Below are 24,679 nucleotides of genomic sequence, written 5' to 3'. Positions count from 1 at the left end.
AGTAAGACACACACACACACACAGAACCCCTGGTCTACAGTAAGACACACACACACACACAGAACCCCTGGTCTACAGTAAGACACACACACACACACAGAACCCCTGGTCTACAGTAAGACACACACACACACACACACAGAACCCCTGGTCTACAGTAAGACACACACACACACACAGAACCCCTGGTCTACAGTAAGACACACACACACACACACACACACACACAGAACCCCTGGTCTACAGTAAGACACACACACACACACACAGAACCCCTGGTCTACAGTAAGACACACACACACACACACACACAGAACCCCTGGTCTACAGTAAGACACACACACACACACACAGAACCCCTGGTCTACAGTAAGACACACACACACACACACACACAGAACCCCTGGTCTACAGTAAGACACACACACACACACACACACAGAACCCCTGGTCTACAGTAAGACACACACACACACACACACACAGAACCCCTGGTCTACAGTAAGACACACACACACACACACACACAGAACCCCTGGTCTACAGTAAGACACACACACACACACACACACAGAACCCCTGGTCTACAGTAAGACACACACACACACACACACACACACACACACACACACAGAACCCCTGGTCTACAGTAAGACACACACACACACACACACACAGAACCCCTGGTCTACAGTAAGACACACACACACACACAGAACCCCTGGTCTACAGTAAGACACACACACACACACACACACACACACACACACAGAACCCCTGGTCTACAGTAAGACACACACACACACACACACACACACACACACACAGAACCCCTGGTCTACAGTAAGACACACACACACACACACACACACACAGAACCCCTGGTCTACAGTAAGACACACACACACACACACAGAACCCCTGGTCTACAGTAAGACACACACACACACACACACACAGAACCCCTGGTCTACAGTAAGACACACACACACACACACACACAGAACCCCTGGTCTACAGTAAGACACACACACACACACAGAACCCCTGGTCTACAGTAAGACACACACACACACACAGAACCCCTGGTCTACAGTAAGACACACACACACACACAGAACCCCTGGTCTACAGTAAGACACACACACACACACACACACAGAACCCCTGGTCTACAGTAAGACACACACACACACACACACACACAGAACCCCTGGTCTACAGTAATACAAGTACACACACACACACACACACACACACAGAACCTCACCAGTTTCTCGTCCTTGCTGGCATTCTTCCGGGTCTCCACCTTGGCCTTGTGGTAGCCGTGCATTTCTCCAAAGTCGCATTTCTCCAGATCTTTGATCAACTTCCTCTCCTCGTGGGTCATCTCCTAGTGTGCGCACACACACACACACACACACACACACACACACACACACACACTCTCCAGGTTAACACATTGTCTGCTGTTGACCTACACACACAACGCATGGACCTCGCGCATGTGTAGATGTACATTTATAATTATGATCACGTTACGTGCTGGCGCATGTGTAGAGTCTCGCCAACGCACAGGGCTATCGTCCATTCCACACAGACACAGAACATGTCCCAAAACACAGAGAGGTAAATGTGTTGTTGGATTAAACATAACGTGCCACCGAAAAAAAAAAGCTATGGATAATAGCTTATCAATATACCGTGTCCCCTCGACCTATACTGTCCCTTACACTACCTGTTTATTCTGCACGGAGGAGCCACGTGTCTCTGTGTTCGTCACCTCGGCTGAAAACAAAGCGAAGCCTGACGTGTACGCTTCGCCGTATGACACGTTTGCATGCTGAAAATAGCTGATCTGCAAGCTCACAGCAACGCGTCGCCAATTTCAGCACGCGGAAATATGTAGGCTGAGACGTTCAGAAACCTTTTGCTTCGCCGTACGACGTGTTGCACGCTGATCCAGCTTTTAGCAGTCGTCTATGCATGGTAGGACTAGAGCAGGGGTACTCAACTGGCGGACCGCGGTCCGCGACCGGACCGCGGACCACCTCTTTGCGGACCACCCAAAAAAATAAATAATAATAATATAAATAACATCAGATGGTACATTTCTCATGTGAAATTGTTGCAAAGGCCCCCAAAATGTCCCCCAAGGGCCCCCAAAATTCTGGCGCGCGCTATGCGCGCGCACAGTGTGGCCTGCCAGGGCGTATCACTCCCGGCCTGATTTGGAGTTCCACTCCGGGCCTGCACTCTGCACCCCATTATTGGTTGGGTGGAAGGGGATCTGATTTGTATAAGCTTGGCTTGACCATACTAAACGGGCATAGAGCCCCGCTCTCCGATGGATGCCGCGCATGGGACCGGACCTCGGTCTTATTCAAAAAAATATTTGTGGACCTTCATCATTTCTAGTTGAGGACCCCTGGACTAGAGTGTCCTAAAATTATCCCATTCTGATCTGAGATCAGATTTAAAAAAATGTCTTCTACATCCTGACAGTTTTCATTCTGACCTGAGATCAGATTCTAAAAAGAGCTTGTAGATCTGATATTTTTCAATAGCTAAAGCATAACATAGTGCTAACACCAAAATGGGTTCCCGTTCAGAATGGGTTAAATACACCACAACGTTTCTCGTTGATTTTTTCTTTAACACAAGTCGCAAAATTGCCTCATGTAAAGTGTCTTGAGACAACGTTTACACTTTATGTAATAAAATTGAACAGAATGATCCCATTGGAACCTGAGCATGTTCTCAACTGGACCACCGGAACCGCCGTGATGTTCTGACCTCACCTTTCTCCAGTCGGTGAAGAAGTTCTGGCGGAACACGTCCTTGGTGGTGTAGTCGTGATCCAACATCTGGGCGAAGAACAGAGCCACCTCCTCGGCCACGGGGGTGAGCTTCACCGCTGTGCCTGCACACACACACACACACACACACACACACACACACACACACACACACACACACACACACACACACACACACACACACACACACACACACACACACACACACACACACACACACACACACACACACACACACACACACACACACACACACAGTCACACACACACACACACACACACACACACAGTAAGAACAGCGCCACCTCCTCGGCCACGGGGGTGAGCTTCACCGCTGTACCTGCATACGCAGTCACATACACACAATTTCTTTATTTCAGTCCACATTTAAAAAATCACACCAGTGTGAACCAAGTGGTGCAACTCCCGTCTATTGGTTCTCTGTATAGTTCCAATTTGTATCGTTCCAATTTCTTCTCTGTATCGTTTGCGTCCAGCAGGTGGCAGCCATGTCACATACTTCTCTCGTTCCAATTTCACGCATGCGCACACCACTCGTGCTCATGATACATGATACATGATACATGCGGACATTGCTGGATGTAGAAGTGGTTGCACCACTTAAAAAAACTTTATCAAGGGCACAAATATTGTGTTGATTCTGATATCATGTGTCTCAGTGCTCGAGTCCAAACAAGCCCTAAATGTACAGAATATATATATATATATATATATATATATATATATATATATATATATATAGGCAACACATGAACTTATTCATTGGTCACTTCAGTCTGTCATATTACCAACACCCAAAGGAAGTCATGGGTACAGAAAGCACCTTCTCCTCCAAATAGACCGACTGCCTATAATGGAGGAGATTGAACAGTATGTTGCAACAAGCTGCTTTGCCTTACACTTGGACAACCCTATAATCCTCAGGCCTCTGACCACTAGCCTGTGGACATCATGTCTCTGACCACTAGCCTGTGGACATCATGTCTGACCACTAGCCTGTGGACATCATGGCCCAGGCTGCCAAATATAAAAACAATGAGCTGACACGTATAGCCCAGTTGTATAATGGCCTGTACTAATGGTTGATATTTTACTTGTTTAGTAAGGAAAGCTTCCTCTAAACTTGAATCAAAAGCACAGCCAACTTCCAATAGAAAAACCTCTCTGCTGTTCGTCAATTATAATGTATAATCTGGTGTATATTGTGTTATATTTGCAAATACGGATGGGTCATTGCATTGAATATTCTGTCATGCCTGGCTATATACAGTCCTTTGTAAACATTACAGCAGTTTAATATATGGGACATAGACTCTATGGGCTGATGCTGCCTGGCTGCTACGCTACTATGGCTTCTAGTTAGTTACTTTATTGACACAAATGTATAAAACATTGGGTCCAAACAATAATAAAAAACCCATGAATCAAAAACTTTACAGGGAGAAAAAGAAAGACAGCCAGTGAAAACAGAGGATTTAACAGTTCGTGGACAGAGGCTTTTGCCTTCACAGCCAATGCAGATTGACTGCCTGTATGTATGTTTAACACATTCTGTATGTAGGACGTCTGGAAACGTCACAAGGATCCCGAAATATTAGTGCCTCCTCCACTGCTGCTATAGTCATCTTCAAACTCCTCCACTGCTGCTATAGTTTCGTTGCAGATTTCGTTGCAGATAATAAAGCTTGACAAAGCCGCACTATAATGTGTGCATTTCTTTTGCGGCTCCAGATAGATTTTGAATCAATTTTTTGCCCGAAAATGGCTCTTTCAACATCTTGGGTTGCCGACCCCTGGTGTAGACAGTAAGGGTCGTGGGTTATTGGGATCAGATTATTATTAATAAGTTATTAATCAGATTGATAGATTCAGTTAGGTTGGCACTCAGCACTTGGCGTGCCTTTATAACCTGACGCTGCCAGATCCAAGAAGCTTGCTACACAAATTTGTTTCACAGCTTATTGGGATCTGGGATCGCGGAAGCAAATTCGATGACGGGGCTGTTCCTTTTTTTCAAGATACTTGGTAGATGATTGGATGGGACCGTCTGTCTATCACCGTGTGGGCGTGCAAACACAACCAATCATATTGACGTGTCTATATAGCTTCACATCCGGTTTCGCACATATCCCGCCCTTAGCTCACGCTGATTGGTTCGAACCGGGAGCGGTTCGGTGTTAGCTGAACTCCCTGAGAGGTCCCAGATGGTTGTGGTGTTGGGGAACATGGTTACCCAATACCGCCTCCATCTGGCAAAGTCAGGTTAGTGCCTTTACGGTGAAGATGAGAATGTCCTCGTCAAATCGCTGCGTTTTTTTTTTTTTTTTTAGACTTGTCCACTGCTGAGGAAATGCATTCTGCATGTTGTATTCCCACAAAGCCGTTTGGACTAAATGAATCACCATCCAGTACTTCTGGTCGCTATGTAATGAGAGAGAGTGGGACTGGCTTTAGAGAGGGTCATGTCCTCCTTTTATGGACTTGTTGTTCATCACTTCATTATGAACAACATTATCTTTTATTTATTTTTAACCCATTTTGGTGTTATAGCATTATGTTATGCTTTAGCTATTGAAAAATAGCAGATCTACAAGCTCATAGCGAGTGGCGCGCTATGAGCTTGTAGGTCTGCTATTTTTTTTTTAATCAAAGAACGGCTGACATAGAAACATAGCTTTTTCAGAAAACTGTCAGGATGTAGAAGACATTTTTAGAATCTGATCTCAGGTCAAAATGGGTTAATAATCAATGTTGATTATTTATCGCGGGAGGACGTATCGATATATATCGCAATATCAATATTTCAGCACACCCCTAACACACACACACACACACACACACACAGATAACCTGTTCAACATCGCTTTATGTGCAAAGTAATGTTTGTCCTTGAGATATTGACGAGTTAATTAGTTAAATGGACGGAGGAGCATTTAAGAATCAGTACCAGAAACACCTCCTTACTGCCGACACGGTGATTAAAGACTTTGCACACACACACACACACACACACACACACACACACACACACACACACACACACACACACACACACACACACACACACACACACACACACACACACACACACACACACACACACACACACACACACACACACACACACACACACACACACACACACAGGGCATTAAACATGCGGTCCGCATCAGATCCCCTAGGATCCATCGGACTAATCCTCAAATTCAGAGTTGGGGAGAGAAGGACACAGATCTATATTCAACGCCACCGCTGTGAGTCAGCAACAAAACACGCACACACACACACACACACACACACACACACACCACACCACACACACACACACACAGGCACACACACACACACACACACACACACACACACACACAAGACGGATTAAGTGATCAACCCAACTCCCAATAGGACGGAGGCTGTGATGGACTGCGGTCCGGGGCTAGGCAGGAAGCCAACACAATTACAGTGTGGTCAATCGGAGTCCCATCCAATCCACTCTCTGCACATTGTAAGGGTGAGATTGGGTATGTGTGCCTATGCCAAGTCTGTTAGCACGGTGATTGAGTTGGTGTGTTAGAGAGAGAGAGAGAGAGTGTGTGTGTGTGTGTGTGAGAGAGAGAGAGAGAGGGGGGTTGAAGAGAGAGAGGAGTACATTTGCAATGAAGGTGCTTTAGAAGTTCAGAACTTGAAGTTAAGTTAAGGATGAAGGACAGCAGGAAGTCTACTGCAGAAGGAAGGAGTCCGCAGTAGACTTCCATTTGTCTGTCTGCCCATCTGTGAAATCCTGCAATACGGATATTTATTTGTTTTAGTTTTTGCCAGCGTTTGGCCCTTCAGATGAGAGCTACCATCAAACCACCAGCGCTTGGCCCTTCAGATGAGAGCTACCATCAAACCACCAGCGTCTGGCCCTTCAGATGAGAACTACCATCAAACCACCAGCGCTTGGCCCTTCAGATGAGAGCTACCATCAAACCACCAGCGCTTGGCCCTTCAGATGAGAGCTACCATCAAACCACCAGCGTCTGGCCCTTCAGATGAGAGCTACCATCAAACCACCAGCGTGTGGCCCTTCAGATGAGAGCTCGCATACAGATTTCTTTAAATAATTCCATCCTTGAATGCTGTGGGTTTAACCCATTTAGATTGTCGAAGTTAAAAAGAAAGAAGAAAAGAAAGAAGAAAAGAATATAATATTCAAAGATTTGTGCCGCATTTTCACAAAAAAATCAGACCTACAAGCTCGTAGCGCACCACTCGGTGGCGCGCTACGAGCTTGTAGGTCTGCTATTTTTCAATAGCTAAAGCATAACATGATGCTTAGTTAAAACACCAAAAGGGGTCCTTCCCGCCCCCAGAATGGTTTAATGGTCCGAGTGAGACGATTCATCCTGTAATGACTTGCAGGGTTTCTCCAAGCGTGGGATGTAATAGCGGTTAATTATCTTGCCGTTTTAGAGGTCGCTTAGAGTGACCTGTGGCGGCGAGACAATTTGACTCATGGTACGCTTACGTAGCGCACAAACGGCCGGGAGCCGTCCACGACAAGCACGCCTTACATGGTTCTAATGGACCATAAATACCAGCGACACACAACGAGTTGACTGACCGTTGTAGAGGAAGGAAGGGGAGGAGTCACTGACCGTTGTAGAGGAAGGAAGAGGAGGAGTCACTGACCGTTGTAGAGGAAGGAAGGGGAGGAGTCACTGACCGTTGTAGAGGAAGGAAGAGGAGGAGTCACTGACCGTTGTAGAGGAAGGAAGAGGAGGAGTCACTGACCGTTGTAGAGGGAGGAAGAGGAGGAGTCACTGACCGTTGTAGAGGAAGGAAGAGGAGGAGTCACTGACCGTTGTAGAGGAAGGAAGGGGAGGAGTCACTGACCGTTGTAGAGGGAGGAAGAGGAGGAGTCACTGACCGTTGTAGAGGAAGGAAGAGGAGGAGTCACTGACCGTTGTAGAGGAAGGAAGGGGAGGAGTCACTGACCGTTGTAGAGGGAGGAAGAGGAGGAGTCACTGACCGTTGTAGAGGAAGGAAGAGGAGGAGTCACTGACCGTTGTAGAGGAAGGAAGAGGAGGAGTCACTGACCGTTGTAGAGGGAGGAAGAGGAGGAGTCACTGACCGTTGTAGAGGAAGGAAGAGGAGGAGTCACTGACCGTTGTAGAGGGAGGAAGAGGAGGAGTCACTGACCGTTGTAGAGGAAGGAAGAGGAGGAGTCACTGACCGTTGTAGAGGGAGGAAGAGGAGGAGTCACTGACCGTTGTAGAGGAAGGAAGAGGAGGAGTCACTGACCGTTGTAGAGGGAGGAAGAGGAGGAGTCACTGACCGTTGTAGAGGAAGGAAGAGGAGGAGTCACTGACCGTTGTAGAGGGAGGAAGAGGAGGAGTCACTGACCGTTGTAGAGGAAGGAAGAGGAGGAGTCACTGACCGTTGTAGAGGGAGGAAGAGGAGGAGTCACTGACCGTTGTAGAGGAAGGAAGAGGAGGAGTCACTGACCGTTGTAGAGGGAGGAAGAGGAGGAGTCACTGACCGTTGTAGAGGAAGGAAGAGGAGGAGTCACTGACCGTTGTAGAGGGAGGAAGAGGAGGAGTCACTGACCGTTGTAGAGGGAGGAAGAGGAGGAGTCACTGACCGTTGTAGAGGAAGGAAGAGGAGGAGTCACTGACCGTTGTAGAGGGAGGAAGAGGAGGAGTCACTGACCGTTGTAGAGGGAGGAAGAGGAGGAGTCACTGACCGTTGTAGAGGAAGGAAGAGGAGGAGTCACTGACCGTTGTAGAGGAAGGAAGAGGAGGAGTCACTGACCGTTGTAGAGGGAGGAAGAGGAGGAGTCACTGACCGTTGTAGAGGGAGGAAGAGGAGGAGTCACTGACCGTTGTAGAGGAAGGAAGAGGAGGAGTCACTGACCGTTGTAGAGGAAGGAAGAGGAGGAGTCACTGACCGTTGTAGAGGGAGGAAGAGGAGGAGTCACTGACCGTTGTAGAGGAAGGAAGAGGAGGAGTCACTGACCGTTGTAGAGGAAGGAAGAGGAGGAGTCACTGACCGTTGTAGAGGGAGGAAGAGGAGGAGTCACTGACCGTTGTAGAGGGAGGAAGAGGAGGAGTCACTGACCGTTGTAGAGGGAGGAAGAGGAGGAGTCACTGACCGTTGTAGAGGAAGGAAGAGGAGGAGTCACTGACCGTTGTAGAGGGAGGAAGAGGAGGAGTCACTGACCGTTGTAGAGGGAGGAAGAGGAGGAGTCACTGACCGTTGTAGAGGAAGGAAGGGGAGGAGTCACTGACCGTTGTAGAGGGAGGAAGAGGAGGAGTCACTGACCGTTGTAGAGGAAGGAAGGGGAGGAGTCACTGACCGTTGTAGAGGGAGGAAGAGGAGGAGTCACTGACCGTTGTAGAGGAAGGAAGAGGAGGAGTCACTGACCGTTGTAGAGGGAGGAAGAGGAGGAGTCACTGACCGTTGTAGAGGAAGGAAGAGGAGGAGTCACTGACCGTTGTAGAGGAAGGAAGAGGAGGAGTCACTGACCGTTGTAGAGGGAGGAAGAGGAGGAGTCACTGACCGTTGTAGAGGGAGGAAGAGGAGGAGTCACTGACCGTTGTAGAGGAAGGAAGAGGAGGAGTCACTGACCGTTGTAGAGGAAGGAAGGGGAGGAGTCACTGACCGTTGTAGAGGGAGGAAGAGGAGGAGTCACTGACCGTTGTAGAGGAAGGAAGAGGAGGAGTCACTGACCGTTGTAGAGGAAGGAAGAGGAGGAGTCACTGACCGTTGTAGAGGAAGGAAGAGGAGGAGTCACTGACCGTTGTAGAGGAAGGAAGAGGAGGAGTCACTGACCGTTGTAGAGGAAGGAAGAGGAGGAGTCACTGACCGTTGTAGAGGAAGGAAGAGGAGGAGTCACTGACCGTTGTAGATGGAGGAAGAGGAGGAGTCACTGACCGTTGTAGAGGAAGGAAGAGGAGGAGTCACTGACCGTTGTAGAGGAAGGAAGAGGAGGAGTCACTGACCGTTGTAGAGGAAGGAAGAGGAGGAGTCACTGACCGTTGTAGAGGAAGGAAGGGGAGGAGTCACTGACCGTTGTAGAGGAAGGAAGGGGAGGAGTCACTGACCGTTGTAGAGGAAGGAAGAGGAGGAGTCACTGACCGTTGTAGAGGAAGGAAGAGGAGGAGTCACTGACCGTTGTAGAGGAAGGAAGAGGAGGAGTCACTGACCGTTGTAGAGGGAGGAAGAGGAGGAGTCACTGACCGTTGTAGAGGGAGGAAGAGGAGGAGTCACTGACCGTTGTAGAGGGAGGAAGAGGAGGAGTCACTGACCGTTGTAGAGGAAGCGGACGTTCTTGGGCAGCGGCTGGTACTCGGGGGGGAAGCACGGCCCTTTGTGCTCCAGATACTTCCACTTAACCCCATCTTCATACTTCTCCTCCTCCCACCTGAGAGAGAGGGAGAGAGAGAGAGCGATAATCTGTGTGTGTGTGTGTGTGTGTGTGTGTGTGTGTGTGTGTGTGTGTGTGTGTGTGTGCACACCTAAGTGTGTGTGTGTGCGCGTGTGTGCGTACATCCCCACAAGTATAGCAGATTTTGAGAGCCTTGTTACGACAATGTCACTGGACCTCACAAGAGACATGGTCGTTTTATGGTTATTATGCTTTGGGTTGGTTTTCTTTTTTAGAAAATGAGGAAGATTAGGAAAAAGATTCAGATGGGGGATTATAGTTATAGGATCAGGCACTGTACTGGGGTTGGGAGGAACAGCTGATTTACACTTCTACGGTTGTGTGCCGTGATCAATACACCGTGAGCTGTGATGATCAATACACCGTGAGCTGTGATGATCAATACACCGTGAGCTGTGATCAATACACCGTGAGCTGTGATGATCAATACACCGTGAGCTGTGATGATCAATACACCGTGAGCTGTGATGATCAATACACCGTGAGCTGTGATGATCAATACACCGTGAGCTGTGATCAATACACCGTGAGCTGTGATGATCAATACACCGTGAGCTGTGATGATCAATACACCGTGAGCTGTGATGATCAATACACCGTGAGCTGTGATGATCAATACACCGTGAGCCGTGATGATCAATACACCGTGAGCTGTGATCAATACACCGTGAGCTGTGATCAATACACCGTGAGCTGTGATCAATACACTGTGAGCTGTGATCAATACACCGTGAGCTGTGATCAATACACTGTGAGCTGTGATCAATACACCGTGAGCTGTGATCAATACACCGTGAGCTGTGATCAATACACTGTGAGCTGTGATGATCAATACACCGTGAGCTGTGATCAATACACCGTGAGCTGTGATCAATACACTGTGAGCTGTGATCAATACACCGTGAGCTGTGATCAATACACTGTGAGCTGTGATCAATACACTGTGAGCTGTGATCAATACACTGTGAGCTGTGATCAATACACCGTGAGCTGTGATCAATACACCGTGAGCTGTGATCAATACACCGTGAGCTGTGATCAATACACCGTGAGCTGTGATCAATACACCGTGAGCTGTGATCAATACACTGTGAGCTGTGATCAATACACCGTGAGCTGTGATCAATACACTGTGAGCTGTGATCAATACACCGTGAGCTGTGATCAATACACCGTGAGCTGTGATGATCAATACACCGTGAGCTGTGATCAATACACCGTGAGCTGTGATCAATACACTGTGAGCTGTGATCAATACACCGTGAGCTGTGATCAATACACTGTGAGCTGTGATCAATACACCGTGAGCTGTGATCAATACACCGTGAGCTGTGATGATCAATACACCGTGAGCTGTGATGATCAATACACCGTGAGCTGTGATGATCAATACACCGTGAGCTGTGATGATCAATACACCGTGAGCTGTGATGATCAATACACCGTGAGCTGTGATGATCAATACACCGTGAGCTGTGATGATCAATACACCGTGAGCTGTGATGATCAATACACCGTGAGCTGTGATGATCAATACACCGTGAGCTGTGATGATCAATACACCGTGAGCTGTGATGATCAATACACCGTGAGCTGTGATGATCAATACACCGTGAGCCGTGATGATCAATACACCGTGAGCTGTGATGATCAATACACCGTGAGCTGTGATGATCAATACACCGTGAGCTGTGATGATCAATACACCGTGAGCTGTGATGATCAATACACCGTGAGCTGTGATGATCAATACACCGTGAGCTGTGATGATCAATACACCGTGAGCTGTGATGATCAATACACCGTGAGCTGTGATCAATACACCGTGAGCTGTGATGATCAATAAACCGTGAGCTGTGATGATCAATACACCGTGAGCTGTGATGATCAATACACCGTGAGCTGTGATGATCAATACACCGTGAGCCGTGATGATCAATACACCGTGAGCTGTGATGATCAATACACCGTGAGCTGTGATGATCAATACACCGTGAGCTGTGATGATCAATACACCGTGAGCTGTGATGATCAATACACCGTGAGCTGTGATGATCAATACACCGTGAGCCGTGATGATCAATACACCGTGAGCCGTGATGATCAATACACCGTGAGCTGTGATGATCAATACACCGTGAGCTGTGATGATCAATACACCGTGAGCTGTGATGATCAATACACCGTGAGCTGTGATGATCAATACACCGTGAGCTGTGATGATCAATACACCGTGAGCTGTGATGATCAATACACCGTGAGCTGTGATGATCAATACACCGTGAGCTGTGATGATCAATACACCGTGAGCTGTGATGATCAATACACCGTGAGCCGTGATGATCAATACACCGTGAGCTGTGATGATCAATACACCGTGAGCTGTGATGATCAATACACCGTGAGCTGTGATGATCAATACACCGTGAGCTGTGATGATCAATACACCGTGAGCTGTGATGATCAATACACCGTGAGCTGTGATGATCAATACACCGTGAGCTGTGATGATCAATACACCGTGAGCTGTGATGATCAATACACCGTGAGCTGTGATGATCAATACACCGTGAGCTGTGATGATCAATACACCGTGAGCTGTGATGATCAATACACCGTGAGCTGTGATGATCAATACACCGTGAGCTGTGATGATCAATACACCGTGAGCTGTGATGATCAATACACCGTGAGCTGTGATGATCAATACACCGTGAGCTGTGATGATCAATACACCGTGAGCTGTGATGATCAATACACCGTGAGCCGTGATGATCAATACACTGTGAGCCGTGATGATCAATACACCGTGAGCCGTGATGATCAATACACCGTGAGCCGTGATGATCAATACACCGTGAGCTGTGATGATCAATACACCGTGAGCTGTGATGATCAATACACCGTGAGCTGTGATGATCAATACACCGTGAGCCGTGATGATCAATACACCGTGAGCCGCGAGCTTTGTAGAGCTGCCATCTTTGGCTTTAGATCAGGGGAGGGCAACTTTGACCATGGAGAGAGAGCCACTCACTCCCTAGGGCCATATATTACTGTCGTAGCAAAAAAAACAGCCGATCTACAAGCTCAAAACGCGGTGCAGCGCGGCGCGTTTTGAGCTTGTAGATCGGCTTTTTTTGTTGCTATATTCAAATAGAAATCTTGGAGAAAATAAATGCAATTTTGTAATTGAAATCCTAAAAAAAATTACATTTTCATGTAATGTCAAATGCCTTTAATTATACTTTTCTGTTGAAGCAATGAGCTTTTCTAATTTATATTGAAGTAATTGAAGCGGGTCATGTTTGCATGTTGTGGAATTGTATAACAGCTGAAAACAATATTATATATATCAGACTTCTATATCTGACATTAACCTGAGGGCCGCATTAAGTTTCCCACTTGGCTTTTAGACGGTTTAAAAAAAATGTCCGTCCTAAAATGCAAGATGTCCTCACAAGTACAATAAAAACTGTGCGCGCATGTGCGTGTATGCATGTGTGCGTGCGTGTGTGTGTATGCGTGCATGCGTGTGTCCCCACCATCTCCAGCGGTTCTTCTCCTCCTCTTCCTTCTTCTGGATCTTCAGCTGTTTGGCGTCAGCGATCTCCTCCTTGGTCTTCTTGGGTTTGGGTCTTCCAGAGACCGGCTCCTCGCCTCCTCCCTCCTCCTTCCTCTCCTTGGTCCTCTTGGGCTTTTTGGAGACGTGCCGGTCCTCAGCTTCCTCCTTCTTCACCGAAGAAGACGTCTGTTGTTAACCCATTTTAGACCCATTTAAGTTAAAAACATTCACTTTGAAAGAATATATATTCAAAGATTTTGACCAGATTCTAAAAATGTCTTCTACATCGCGACAGTTTTCTGAAAAAGCTATGTTTCTATGTCAGTGGTTCTTCGATTTTTCAAAAATAGCAGACCTACAAGCTCGTATGAGCTTGTAGATCTGCTATGTTTCAATAGCTAAAGCATAACCTAATGCTTAAAACACCAAAAAGTTTATTTGCTTATTTGTTTTTGAAAAGCATAGTCTGTGAATACATTTTCTTTGTCAGAGGTGATCACCTGGTGGCGCTAACCTGTTTGCTTTGTCAGGTTCCAGCAGCAGATTTAGGATATTTACTATACGATTCCATTTACAAAACGTGTACAGATACGCTTTTCTGTAGCTTTTAAACTACACTGAACGAGACACAAAATCAATAGTATATGAACCGGCAAGTCTGCTAACACTGTAAATGTATTTATAATGAAAACGTAGGCTTTATTTCAACGTTGAAATTGCACTATAAATCAAGTGAACGGTCAGTGAAAAAAACCCCCCATAAAACAGAGTCCTGGTGTGTAATCCAGAGCCATTTACAGTAAGCAGGAACACAAAGGTAATACATTAACCCATTCTGACCGGGCACCCATTTTGGTGTTGGCATCAATGAAAAATAGCAGATCTACAAGCTCATATCGCGCCACCGAGTGGCGCGATACGAGCTTGTAGGTCTGCTATTTTTTGAAAATTTAGAATCTGATCTCAGGTCAGAATGGGTTAATCAGACCAGTGTGTGTCCAGTGGAAAACTCGTATGAATCTGATCTCAGGTCAGAATGGGTTAAAAAGGTCATCATGAATCATACGCGAATCGTATGCTAAGAACAGTGGAATATCTATATAATGGACTATGCATATATACTATAGTCAAGTGCTACTGTACGTCTACATAAAATACTATCTAAGACAAGTTACATAGGATGAGTCTTTGGGTACGGCTGCAAGGCGTAGTTTACCAGTTTTGGGGCGGGAACCCTTTTTGGTGTTTTAAGCGTTATGTTATGCTTTAGCCATTTACAAATAGCAGATCTACAAGCTCATAGTGCGGCACTCGGTGCTGTGCTATGAGCTTGTAGATCTGCAACTTTTTTGAAAAATCGTGAAAATGTGTCGCAAATTTGCAATATTCATTTCAGAGCGAACATTTTATTTTTCAGATTGGGGTCAGAGGCCAAATACCGGTACATATACAATATATTTGGGGGTCCTTGACATGAAAATGTTGGAGAACCACTGACATAGAAACATGAGGTTTCTCAGAAAACCGTCATGATTTAGAAGACATTTTATATATGTCGACGTCAGGCCTGAATGGGTTAATTATTAGAGCTGGGACTCGATTAAAAAAAAAAATCTAATTAATCAGAGGCTTTGCGATGAATTAATCTAGATTAATCGCATTTTAATCGCATATCATTATTTGACCCGAGAACAGTGAGAAAGCAATTTTTTCAAATGGATTTTGGTATACTAGTGAATCAATGAATAGTGAATACATAAGTTTAAGCAATAAAACATTGTTTTTGTAGTAATAGGGGTAATAATCCTTTATTGAATAATTGCACACAACTGTGCTGTAATCCACGCTACCATCGGATAGCCTTTTAAATCCTATTTCCAATCCACGGGGACAAGCAAAGTGATCTCAGCGGCTTCCCCCAGTCTGGTGAACTGTCTGCGGTGTCTGGTGGTGTTATTGTCTGAAGAGGACACGGATACTTGGTGCGCAGGTCCGTCTGAAAACTGTCCAGTGACAACGTTCCGCGGTGAAAAAAATAGTGCGATTAAAATGCGTTAATTTTTTTAATGCATTAATTTTTCTGTAGTTAATTAATCATAATTAATCGTAATTAGTCCCGGCCCTAGTTAATATATACTGTAAGGGTGGGAGGCGTTACCGTCTGGTCAAACATACCTTTTCCTTCTTCTTCTTCTTCTTGGTAGGCTCTCCGTCTTCTGGCTCAACCTGCCGACCCTTCCGTTTCTCCTTGGAGCTGAGAACCAGACACCAGCAGAGTGTTGTTTTTCACAGCAAAGTTTGATTTTGGATGTCTTCAATAGTTTCTATTTAGTTGTAGTCACATTTTTAGTCACCCTGGAATGTTTTAGTGTTAAAGTATAGTTTCAGTCGACTAAATCTACGGCTGATTTAGTCGACTAAAATGTATTCTGGCCGTCCTTGATGCCGTCATAATGACTGTTTTTACACTAGCTGAAAATAGCAGCGTTTTGAGCTTGTAGATCGGCTATTTTCAGCATGCAAGTGTAAAATGACTTATACTGGATCTCTTGTCCACTAGTCCCTTCCTAACATTTTAGTCTAGTTTTTGTTGACGAAATTGTCAGTATATTTAGTCCCAGTTTTAGTCATCGTAGCTTAGTTTTCATTCTGTTTCCATTTAGTTTTCCTCAGTGAAAACATTTCACTGAACATTTTCTCGTCGTAGTTTTAGTCGAGGAAAACACTGGTCCACACAATACATGCATTTACTTTTTGGGACCACAATGAAAATAAGCCGCCAGTTTTACTGGTGACATTCGTGGGACAGAGCTCAAAGGTTCTTACATAGGGGAAGCATTAGGGCCGATTCATATACCCCTATAGAGCACCGAAGTCCTGACGTAACTCGCTCATCCCGACGATTCCCCTGGTTCACGGAAGTAATTTCTCTATGGAGAATAACATGGGGTGATCTTAATATCGTCTACTATAAGCGTTGTGGTCCAAAAATAAACAAGCTGTCTCTGCGTTATTGTTAGGGAGGTGTCTCTGTATCGTTTGCAACAGTCAGTCACTCATATATGATACAGTCTGCTTCTAGCGAATCTAACTAATTCAGTAGCAGTAACATTAGCGTTTTCTCTCAGTCAGTTGATTCTTCATATCCATATGAGTGAAGCGGCCGGGGTGACATGTTTATTTTTCAAACACAGTTGTTATATGAGGCGATCCAAAATCGCCTCAATGGGGATTTCAATGCAACGAAACAAATACATGAACCTGGGGACTGACGCCCTCTACTGAAAGTGACGTCAGACTTCGGTGCTCTATTGTACCGCTGTAGTGCCGAAATGATTTCGGCTCGTCAGAAATTTTCAGTAGCACCGAAGAGCCGACTTTGGGACGGTACCCCCCCCCCCCCCCCCGAACCTCAAATGACGTCACATTGCCGAACCGAATTTTATTCGGCTCTAAAATAGGAGTATGAACAGAGAATAGCGGTAGGTTCTTACGTAGGGGAAGCATTAGAGATGGAGATGGGTTCGGACGGTTCCTCCTTCGTCCTCTTCCTCTTGTGTGTCTTAGACGTCACGGCGAACAGTTCGTCGTCCGTCTCGTCCTTTATCCTTCTCGTCTTCGTCTTCTTCACAGCGAAGTCGTCGTCGCCCGATTCCTGCTTTGACGCCGAACTAGAGGGTAAAAAAATCAAGGTTAACCCGTTCTGACCTGAGATCAGATTCTAAAAAATATCTTCTTCATCCTGACAGTTTTCTGAAAAAGCTATGTTTCTATGTCAGTCGTTCTTCGATTTTTCAAAAATAGCAGACCTACAAGCTCATAGCGCGCCACCGAGTGGCGCGCTATGAGCTTGTAGGTCTGCTATTTTTCAATAGCTAAAGCATAACGTAATGCCAACACCAAAAGGGGTTCCGGCCCCAAAATGGATTCAAACCCTGTGTTGAACTCAGAAAGTGGTCCTCTCCCATTTAAAATGGATTAAAACCCTGTGTTGAACTCAAAGTGGTCCTCTCCCATTTACAAAAATGTTTACTTCACACAAGTTCAGATACTATAAAGACCGGTTGATGATGTCAATATCTTGGCCCCGACGTCGAAATCTAAAAAAAAATGTCTTCTAAATCCTGACGGTTTTCTGAAATACCTCATGTTTCTGTATCAGTGGTGGTCAATATTTCATGTCAAGGACTCCAAAAATGATATGTAATTGGCCACCGACCCCCATCTGAAAATATGTTATTCCAGGAACCTCTCAGAAGCAAAGATTTGAGTTAAAAACACTCACCCTGAAATAATATATATATATATATATATATATATATATATATATTCAAAGATTGAGCCACATTTTCATGATTTTACTAAAATAGCAGACCTACAAGCTCATAGCGCGCCACTCGGTGGTGCGCTATGAGCTTGTAGATCTGCTATTTTTCAATATCTAAAGGTTCTCGCTGAGAATTGACTTGTGATGGGAAGTACATTTCACAGAGCTGGGAGGGCGCGCCGGAAAACGTTGGTGGAATCACAAGCATCGTCTCTAGAGCAGAGGTTCTCAAAGTGGGTTCCAGGGACCCCAGGGGGTCTTTGAGGGGGTCCAGGGACCCCAGGGGGTCCTTGAGGGGGTTCAAGGTACAGGGACTCCAGGGGGTCCTTGAGGGGGTTCAAAGTGGGGGTCCAGGGACCCCAGGGGGTCCTTGAGGGGGTTCAAGGAATAAGTCCCCAAGCAAAATCCGTTTTGCGACGGTGTCAGATGCAACTGCCGCAGCACGATACTGTTACGCTCGTGGCATCTCGTACAGTACAGTACAGTACAGTACAGTACAGTACAGTACAGTACAGTACAGTACAGTACAGTACAGTACAGTACAGTACAGTACAGTACAGTACAGTACAGTACAGTACAGTACAGTACAGTACAGTACAGTACAGTACAGTACGGCAGCCTTTCCTAAGTGCTGCTTTTGAGATGAAAAGCAGACATGCTTCCAAAAGTTTAGTTTGAAAAAGGTCAATTTATAAAAAAGGTTATTTAATATTTCAGAGGCCACGGTGGTTTCGTGAGATATTTTTATTAGACGTTTGTTCTTTTTAAACAAATCCCACATGGCCGATAGTACATTTTAAAAGATAACTTATTTAACCCATTCTGGGCGGAAACCCATTTTGGTGTCAGCATCATGTCGTGCTTTATAGCTATTGAAAAATAGCAGATCTACAAGCTCATAGCGCGCCACAAGCTTGTAGGTCTGCTATTTTTTGAAAAATCGAAGAGCGACTGACATAGAACTATAGAAGAATTTTTTTTAATCTGATCTCAGGTCAGAATGGGCTATAGTAACCATTCAGGGCAGAATTACCCTTCCAGTAAATAACTACTTTAACACACGCTGAGGACTGAATGTGACCACAGGAAACTGCACATAATTACGGTGATTGGTCATTAGAGAGAGACCTGATAAACGCATAATTACAGCAATTAGTACGACGGCGCCGCAAGCCTGGATTCCACTGCAAGAGGCTGGGTGGATGAAGATGGGAAATAATGGACCAAATTAACACATTCTGGACGGGAACCCCTTTTGGTTGTTTTAAAAGCATTACGTTACACTTTTTAGCTATTGAAAAATAGCAGATCTACAAGACCGTAGCGCGGCACTCGGTGCCGCGCTACGGTCTTGTAGATCTGTTTTTTTCTTGTAGGTCTGCTATATTTGAAAAATCGTGAAAATGTGGTGCAAAGCTTTGAATATATATATATACGTTTTTAACTCAAATCTTTGAATATATATACGTTTTTAACTCAAATCTTTGAATATATATAAGTTTTTAACTCAAATCTTTGAATATATATACGTTTTTAACTCAAATCTTTGAATATATATACGTTTTTAACTCAAATCTTTGAATATATATATATATATATACGTTTTTAACTCAAATCTTTGAATATATATATATATATATGTTTTTAACTCAAATCTTTGAATATATATACGTTTTTAACTCAAATCTTTGAATATGTATACGTTTTTAACTCAAATCTTTGAATATATATACGTTTTTAACTCAAATCTTTGAATATGTATACGTTTTTAACTCAAATCTTTGAATATATATACGTTTTTAACTCAAATCTTTGAATATATATATACGTTTTTAACTCAAATCTTTGAATATATATATACGTTTTTAACTCAAATCTTTGCTTCTGGGGGGGGGGGGGGGTTCCCTCCCTGGAACGACATATTTTCAGATGGGGGTCGGCGGCCAAATACATATAATTGTTGGGGTCCTTGACATGAAATATTGAGAACCACTGATACAGAAACATGTTTTTCAGAAAAATAAAAATAAAAAGACATTTTATAAATGTCAACGTCAGGCCTGAATGGGTTAATGAATCAACACATTACAGACACTACTAATAATAAATGACATCGCTCTGCTGTGCTCACATCCATACGCGCTTTAGAAATTAGAACGCAATTAAATAGTTCAACTGGGTTACTGAAATCCAAATGAAGCCTGATGAAGTACTTGGTGGTTGCGTCATGTCAGTGTCGTCGCATGTCGAAAATAGCCAATCCATCCATGTTGTGTGAGGTTTGTACATCTGCTATTTTCCCGCGAGCCCCTTTGCTTTACAAAAATGTGTTCTCATGCCAAAGCCTGTACCGTTATAGTTTGTTTTAGAAGACCCGTTTCTACAACAAGGCAGTCGGCAGCTACATTTATATTTAGGAATAGGAACGGAGTTTGTCTCACCAACGTGGAGGCGTTGGGGTTTGAATCTATATAGTCGGTGAGAGAGACGTGATGAATCCGACAGAGTAGGATCTGAGTAACTCGTCATTAAAGGAGAATTCCATGCTAGAAGGCTTTCTTACCTTTCTTTGTAGTCGGTACTAGGGATGTCACGGTGTCCGGTGTTACCGGTGTTAACGGTGTGCGGGCACACCACCGAGTACTTTAATTGCGCACCGATTAAACCATTTATATATATTTAAAAAATATATATATATATTTGTATTTTTTATTTGCATCCATTATATGTTGCACATTCTGTAAATTACTAAATTACGGTAAACTAACTATCTTGTTATCGATGTTTAGTAGTACAAATGTGTCTTCAACTCTCCCCCGCCTGCCTGGTAAATTGCAGCAGGCACTGAGTAAGCCTATCACAGAGGCCTATGACGAGAGTGGGGGGACTGGGGGAGGGTGAAAGAAGGCCGCATGCAGTTGAGTTGGTTTAGGACACAGATTACAGGAGACAACAGTTGATTACTATGCCCTCACCACCGACTTGTGGTCCAGCCCCAAAATGGCACCCTATATGTCTCTCACTTTTCATTACATCGACAAAGAGTGGAGCCTGGAAGCCAAATGTCTACAGACCAGCTTTTTGCCTGAGGACCACACTGCCGACAACTTAAAAGAAGCTTTGCTGACTGCTCTGGAAGAATGGGGATTAAACATCGATAACTTGTCCTGTCTCACGACCGACAGCGGGGCAAACATAAAGGCCGCTGCTCCAAAGTTAGACGTGCCCTAGCCTCGATACCCAGGCTTTCATTTCGTCTGCGCGAAAGATGAAAGCCTGGAAAAAGCCGTGGGCTGAACCAGTCTAAAAGTGGGAGTCAACCCTTCCGGGTGGGCGTCGCTCTAAATGATGTGACGTAGCGCTGCACTAGGGGGGAGAGGAGGGGCCGGGGGTGACGGACAGATCAATGAGATCCAATCAGGGTGCGCGCATTTCTAAGGCGCGACCCGCCCCTCTAGACCAGAAATGTCTCTGCTTAGGTCAGGCTAGACGTGCCCTGGATGAGCTGCTTCGGGCACAACCTGAACCTCGCCGTGACCAACACAATCAGCAAGACTGAGAAAACCCCAACCGATCATGCCCTGGCTGTTTGTCGCAGAATCAATGGACTGTTCTCCCACAGCTGGAAAAGAAGACGCGATCTAAAAGCGGCGCAGAGAATCGACGAGCACGAGCTAGTGACGGTACGTTTATTAATATAATTAATATATACCGGTAGCTTAGTTTGTAGTTTATTGAGGAAAGGACACATTATTTCCTACTGCTGGGGATGTTAAAGAATACTAATAATACATAAATATAATATATGTAATAATATAAATAAATATAGGATAAGATGTATTTTATTGTAACACTATTTCTTTTTCATTGTGTATTTATAGGACTGTCCAACTCGGTGGGGCAGCAAGCAACAGATGATCGACAGAATGCTGGAACAGAGGCGGGCAATAAACAGAGTTCTTTCTGAAGATCGCAAAGCAGATTGACTGGCAAACCCAGGAAGTATTGGAGTCTATGAACAAGGCGCTAAAGCCAGTGAGCGAGTTCACAGATGTTTTGTCCAGCGAGAATTGCATCACCGCCTCAGCCTTACTACCTGTGCTCGACCTGATCAGAGATGAGACGCTAGGCCCTAGTGATGACGACACCACACTGACAGCTTCGTTCAAAGCCGTAATCGTAACGATTTTGCAGGAAAAATACGAAGCTCCAACTCTACCCGAAAAAAGTCTGGACCTGCTGCGCAAGGCAACATTCATGGACCCGCGCTACAAGGGTGACTATGATGCAAATGTGGAAGAGACCAAGATTGAGATAAAGGAAGAAGCAGTCTTCATCGGCCGCGAGAGAGCCCCCCCAGCGGTAGCAGACCCAGCCGTGAGTGGAGAGACTGGAGAGAGGGAGGTGGAGGGAGGTGAAGTCCCTGGCCCACAGCAGCAGCCCCCCGTACCCAAAAAGAAAACTTTAGCGAGTTTATTCAAGCGAAGGGCAACTGCCACGACCACACCCGCGACAATTCCGGAAAAGGTGGATGCAAAATATTGCCAAGAATCACTCCTGGATCTAGAGGAGAACCCCCTCCTTTGGTGGAAAACAAATGAACACTCGTTTCCCCTGTTGGCAAACGTAGCCAGAAAATACCTGTGCATTTGTGCAACAAGCTGCGCATCAGAAAGGCTCTTCAGCACAGCGGGCAACATATGTACACCCATTAGATCTCTGCTGAGCCCACAAAGGGTAAACCAGTTAGTTTTCCTAGCAAAGAATATGTAGCGAAAATATAAGTGGAAATATAGATCTGTTACTACTAGGCCTACAGTGTTACTGTCTGCAGCCAATTAAGGCCAATGTTAGGCCTATGTGACGTTTTATTCTGTATTTTATTTAAGTCTGGCAGTTTTTTATTTCAGTTTCTCATTTAATGACACTTTGATTTGGTCATTAAGAGTTGGCAGCTTAACTTAGATTGCACAGTATGCAGGCCGGTTGTTTAAGACTATGTGTAATATGCGACATTGTGCGTGTGTGTTAGTTATGCAAGTCTGCTATTGCAGCATGTGAAATGTGAATGATGCAATCGTGTATTCATGTCATTGTTAACGGGGTTAACGACCGCTGTTTACAGTTTTGGATCAAAGAGGCTTTTTTGATCACTTTAAGTAACTTGTGTCACTTTATTAACAGTTTGCTCAGAGCAAACCTCTGGTACTACCTCGCTAACAGTATTCGCTTATTTCCATCTAAATAAGTAGTAAAGTGTGCCGCTTGGGTTATTATTTACATTATGAAGAGAGGATATATACAAAAAATATATAATTTCGAGCGATGGAAATAAGCGAATTAGCACAACACCCCATAGCCCCATTCAATTCCCATTCAATGCAATGCAATTAATGTAGGGCTTATGATGAAAACTTCACTTCACTCCAACCGTTCCTCTATAAATCTGTGCAATACAATTATAGAAACTTACATTGTATACTCGTCTCTCACCGTGAATTTTGGCACAAACTATAAGATTCACAAAGCGTTAACTGAGCTTCAGGAGAGGGCAGAAATGATTCACAAAGCGTTAACGGAGCTTCAGGAGAGGGCAGAAATGATTCACAAAGCGTTAACTGAGCTTCAGGAGAGGGCAGAAATGATTCACAAAGCGTTAACTGAGCTTCAGGAGAGGGCAGAAATGATTCACAAAGCGTTAACTGAGCTTCAGGAGAGGGCAGAAATGATTCACAAAGCGTTAACTGAGCTTCAGGAGAGGGCAGAAATGATTCACAAAGCGTTAACTGAGCTTCAGGAGAGGGCAGAAATGATTCACAAAGCGTTAACTGAGCTTCAGGAGAGGGCAGAAATGATTCACAAAGCGTTAACTGAGCTTCAGGAGAGGGCAGAAATGATTCACAAAGCGTTAAGTGAGCTTCAGGAGAGGGCAGAAATGATTCACAAAGCGTTAACTGAGCTTCAGGAGAGGGCAGAAATGATTCACAAAGCGTTAACTGAGCTTCAGGAGAGGGCAGAAATGATTCACAAAGCGTTAACTGAGCTTCAGGAGAGGGCAGAAATGATTCACAAAGCGTTAACTGAGCTTCAGGAGAGGGCAGAAATGATTCACAAAGCGTTAACTGAGCTTCAGGAGAGGGCAGAAATGATTCACAAAGCGTTAACTGAGCTTCAGGAGAGGGCAGAAATGATTCACAAACCGTTAACTGAGCTTCAGGAGAGGGCAGAAATGATTCACAAAGCGTTAACTGAGCTTCAGGAGAGGGCAGAAATGATTCACAAAGCGTTAACTGAGCTTCAGGAGAGGGCAGAAATGATTCACAAAGTGTTAACTGAGCTTCAGGAGAGGGCAGAAATGATTCACAAAGCGTTAACTGAGCTTCAGGAGAGGGCAGAAATGATTCACAAAGCGTTAACTGAGCTTCAGGAGAGGGCAGAAATGATTCACAAAGCGTTAACTGAGCTTCAGGAGAGGGCAGAAATGATTCACAAAGCGTTAACTGAGCTTCAGGAGA

At 45.0% G+C, this 24,679-nt stretch overlaps 1 protein-coding gene across 1 annotated transcript in view; it reads right to left on the bottom strand.

The window, feature by feature from the left end:
* Positions 1-18,630, bottom strand: part of LOC310857256 (DNA topoisomerase I, mitochondrial) — a gene marked incomplete at both ends in the record, with an annotated part of 64,467 nt that extends 45,837 nt beyond the window's left edge. Inside the window, 7 exons of the mRNA XM_083762866.1 lie at positions 1,271-1,393; positions 2,802-2,923; positions 10,133-10,248; positions 13,818-14,023; positions 16,013-16,091; positions 17,332-17,508; positions 18,620-18,630. Of these exons, the coding sequence (XP_083618992.1) occupies positions 1,271-1,393; positions 2,802-2,923; positions 10,133-10,248; positions 13,818-14,023; positions 16,013-16,091; positions 17,332-17,508; positions 18,620-18,630 (834 nt within the window). The remainder of the gene's footprint in view (positions 1-1,270; positions 1,394-2,801; positions 2,924-10,132; positions 10,249-13,817; positions 14,024-16,012; positions 16,092-17,331; positions 17,509-18,619) is intronic.
* Between the last annotated feature and the right edge of the window lie 6,049 nt (positions 18,631-24,679).

The sequence above is a fragment of the Protomyctophum parallelum genome (genome assembly GCF_964188405.1).
Source record: "Protomyctophum parallelum genome assembly, chromosome: 4".
In the NCBI taxonomy this organism is placed as follows: Eukaryota; Metazoa; Chordata; class Actinopteri; order Myctophiformes; family Myctophidae; genus Protomyctophum; species Protomyctophum parallelum.
The sequence above is the reverse complement of the archived record's forward strand: the minus strand, read 5'-3'. Positions and strand labels throughout refer to the sequence as shown.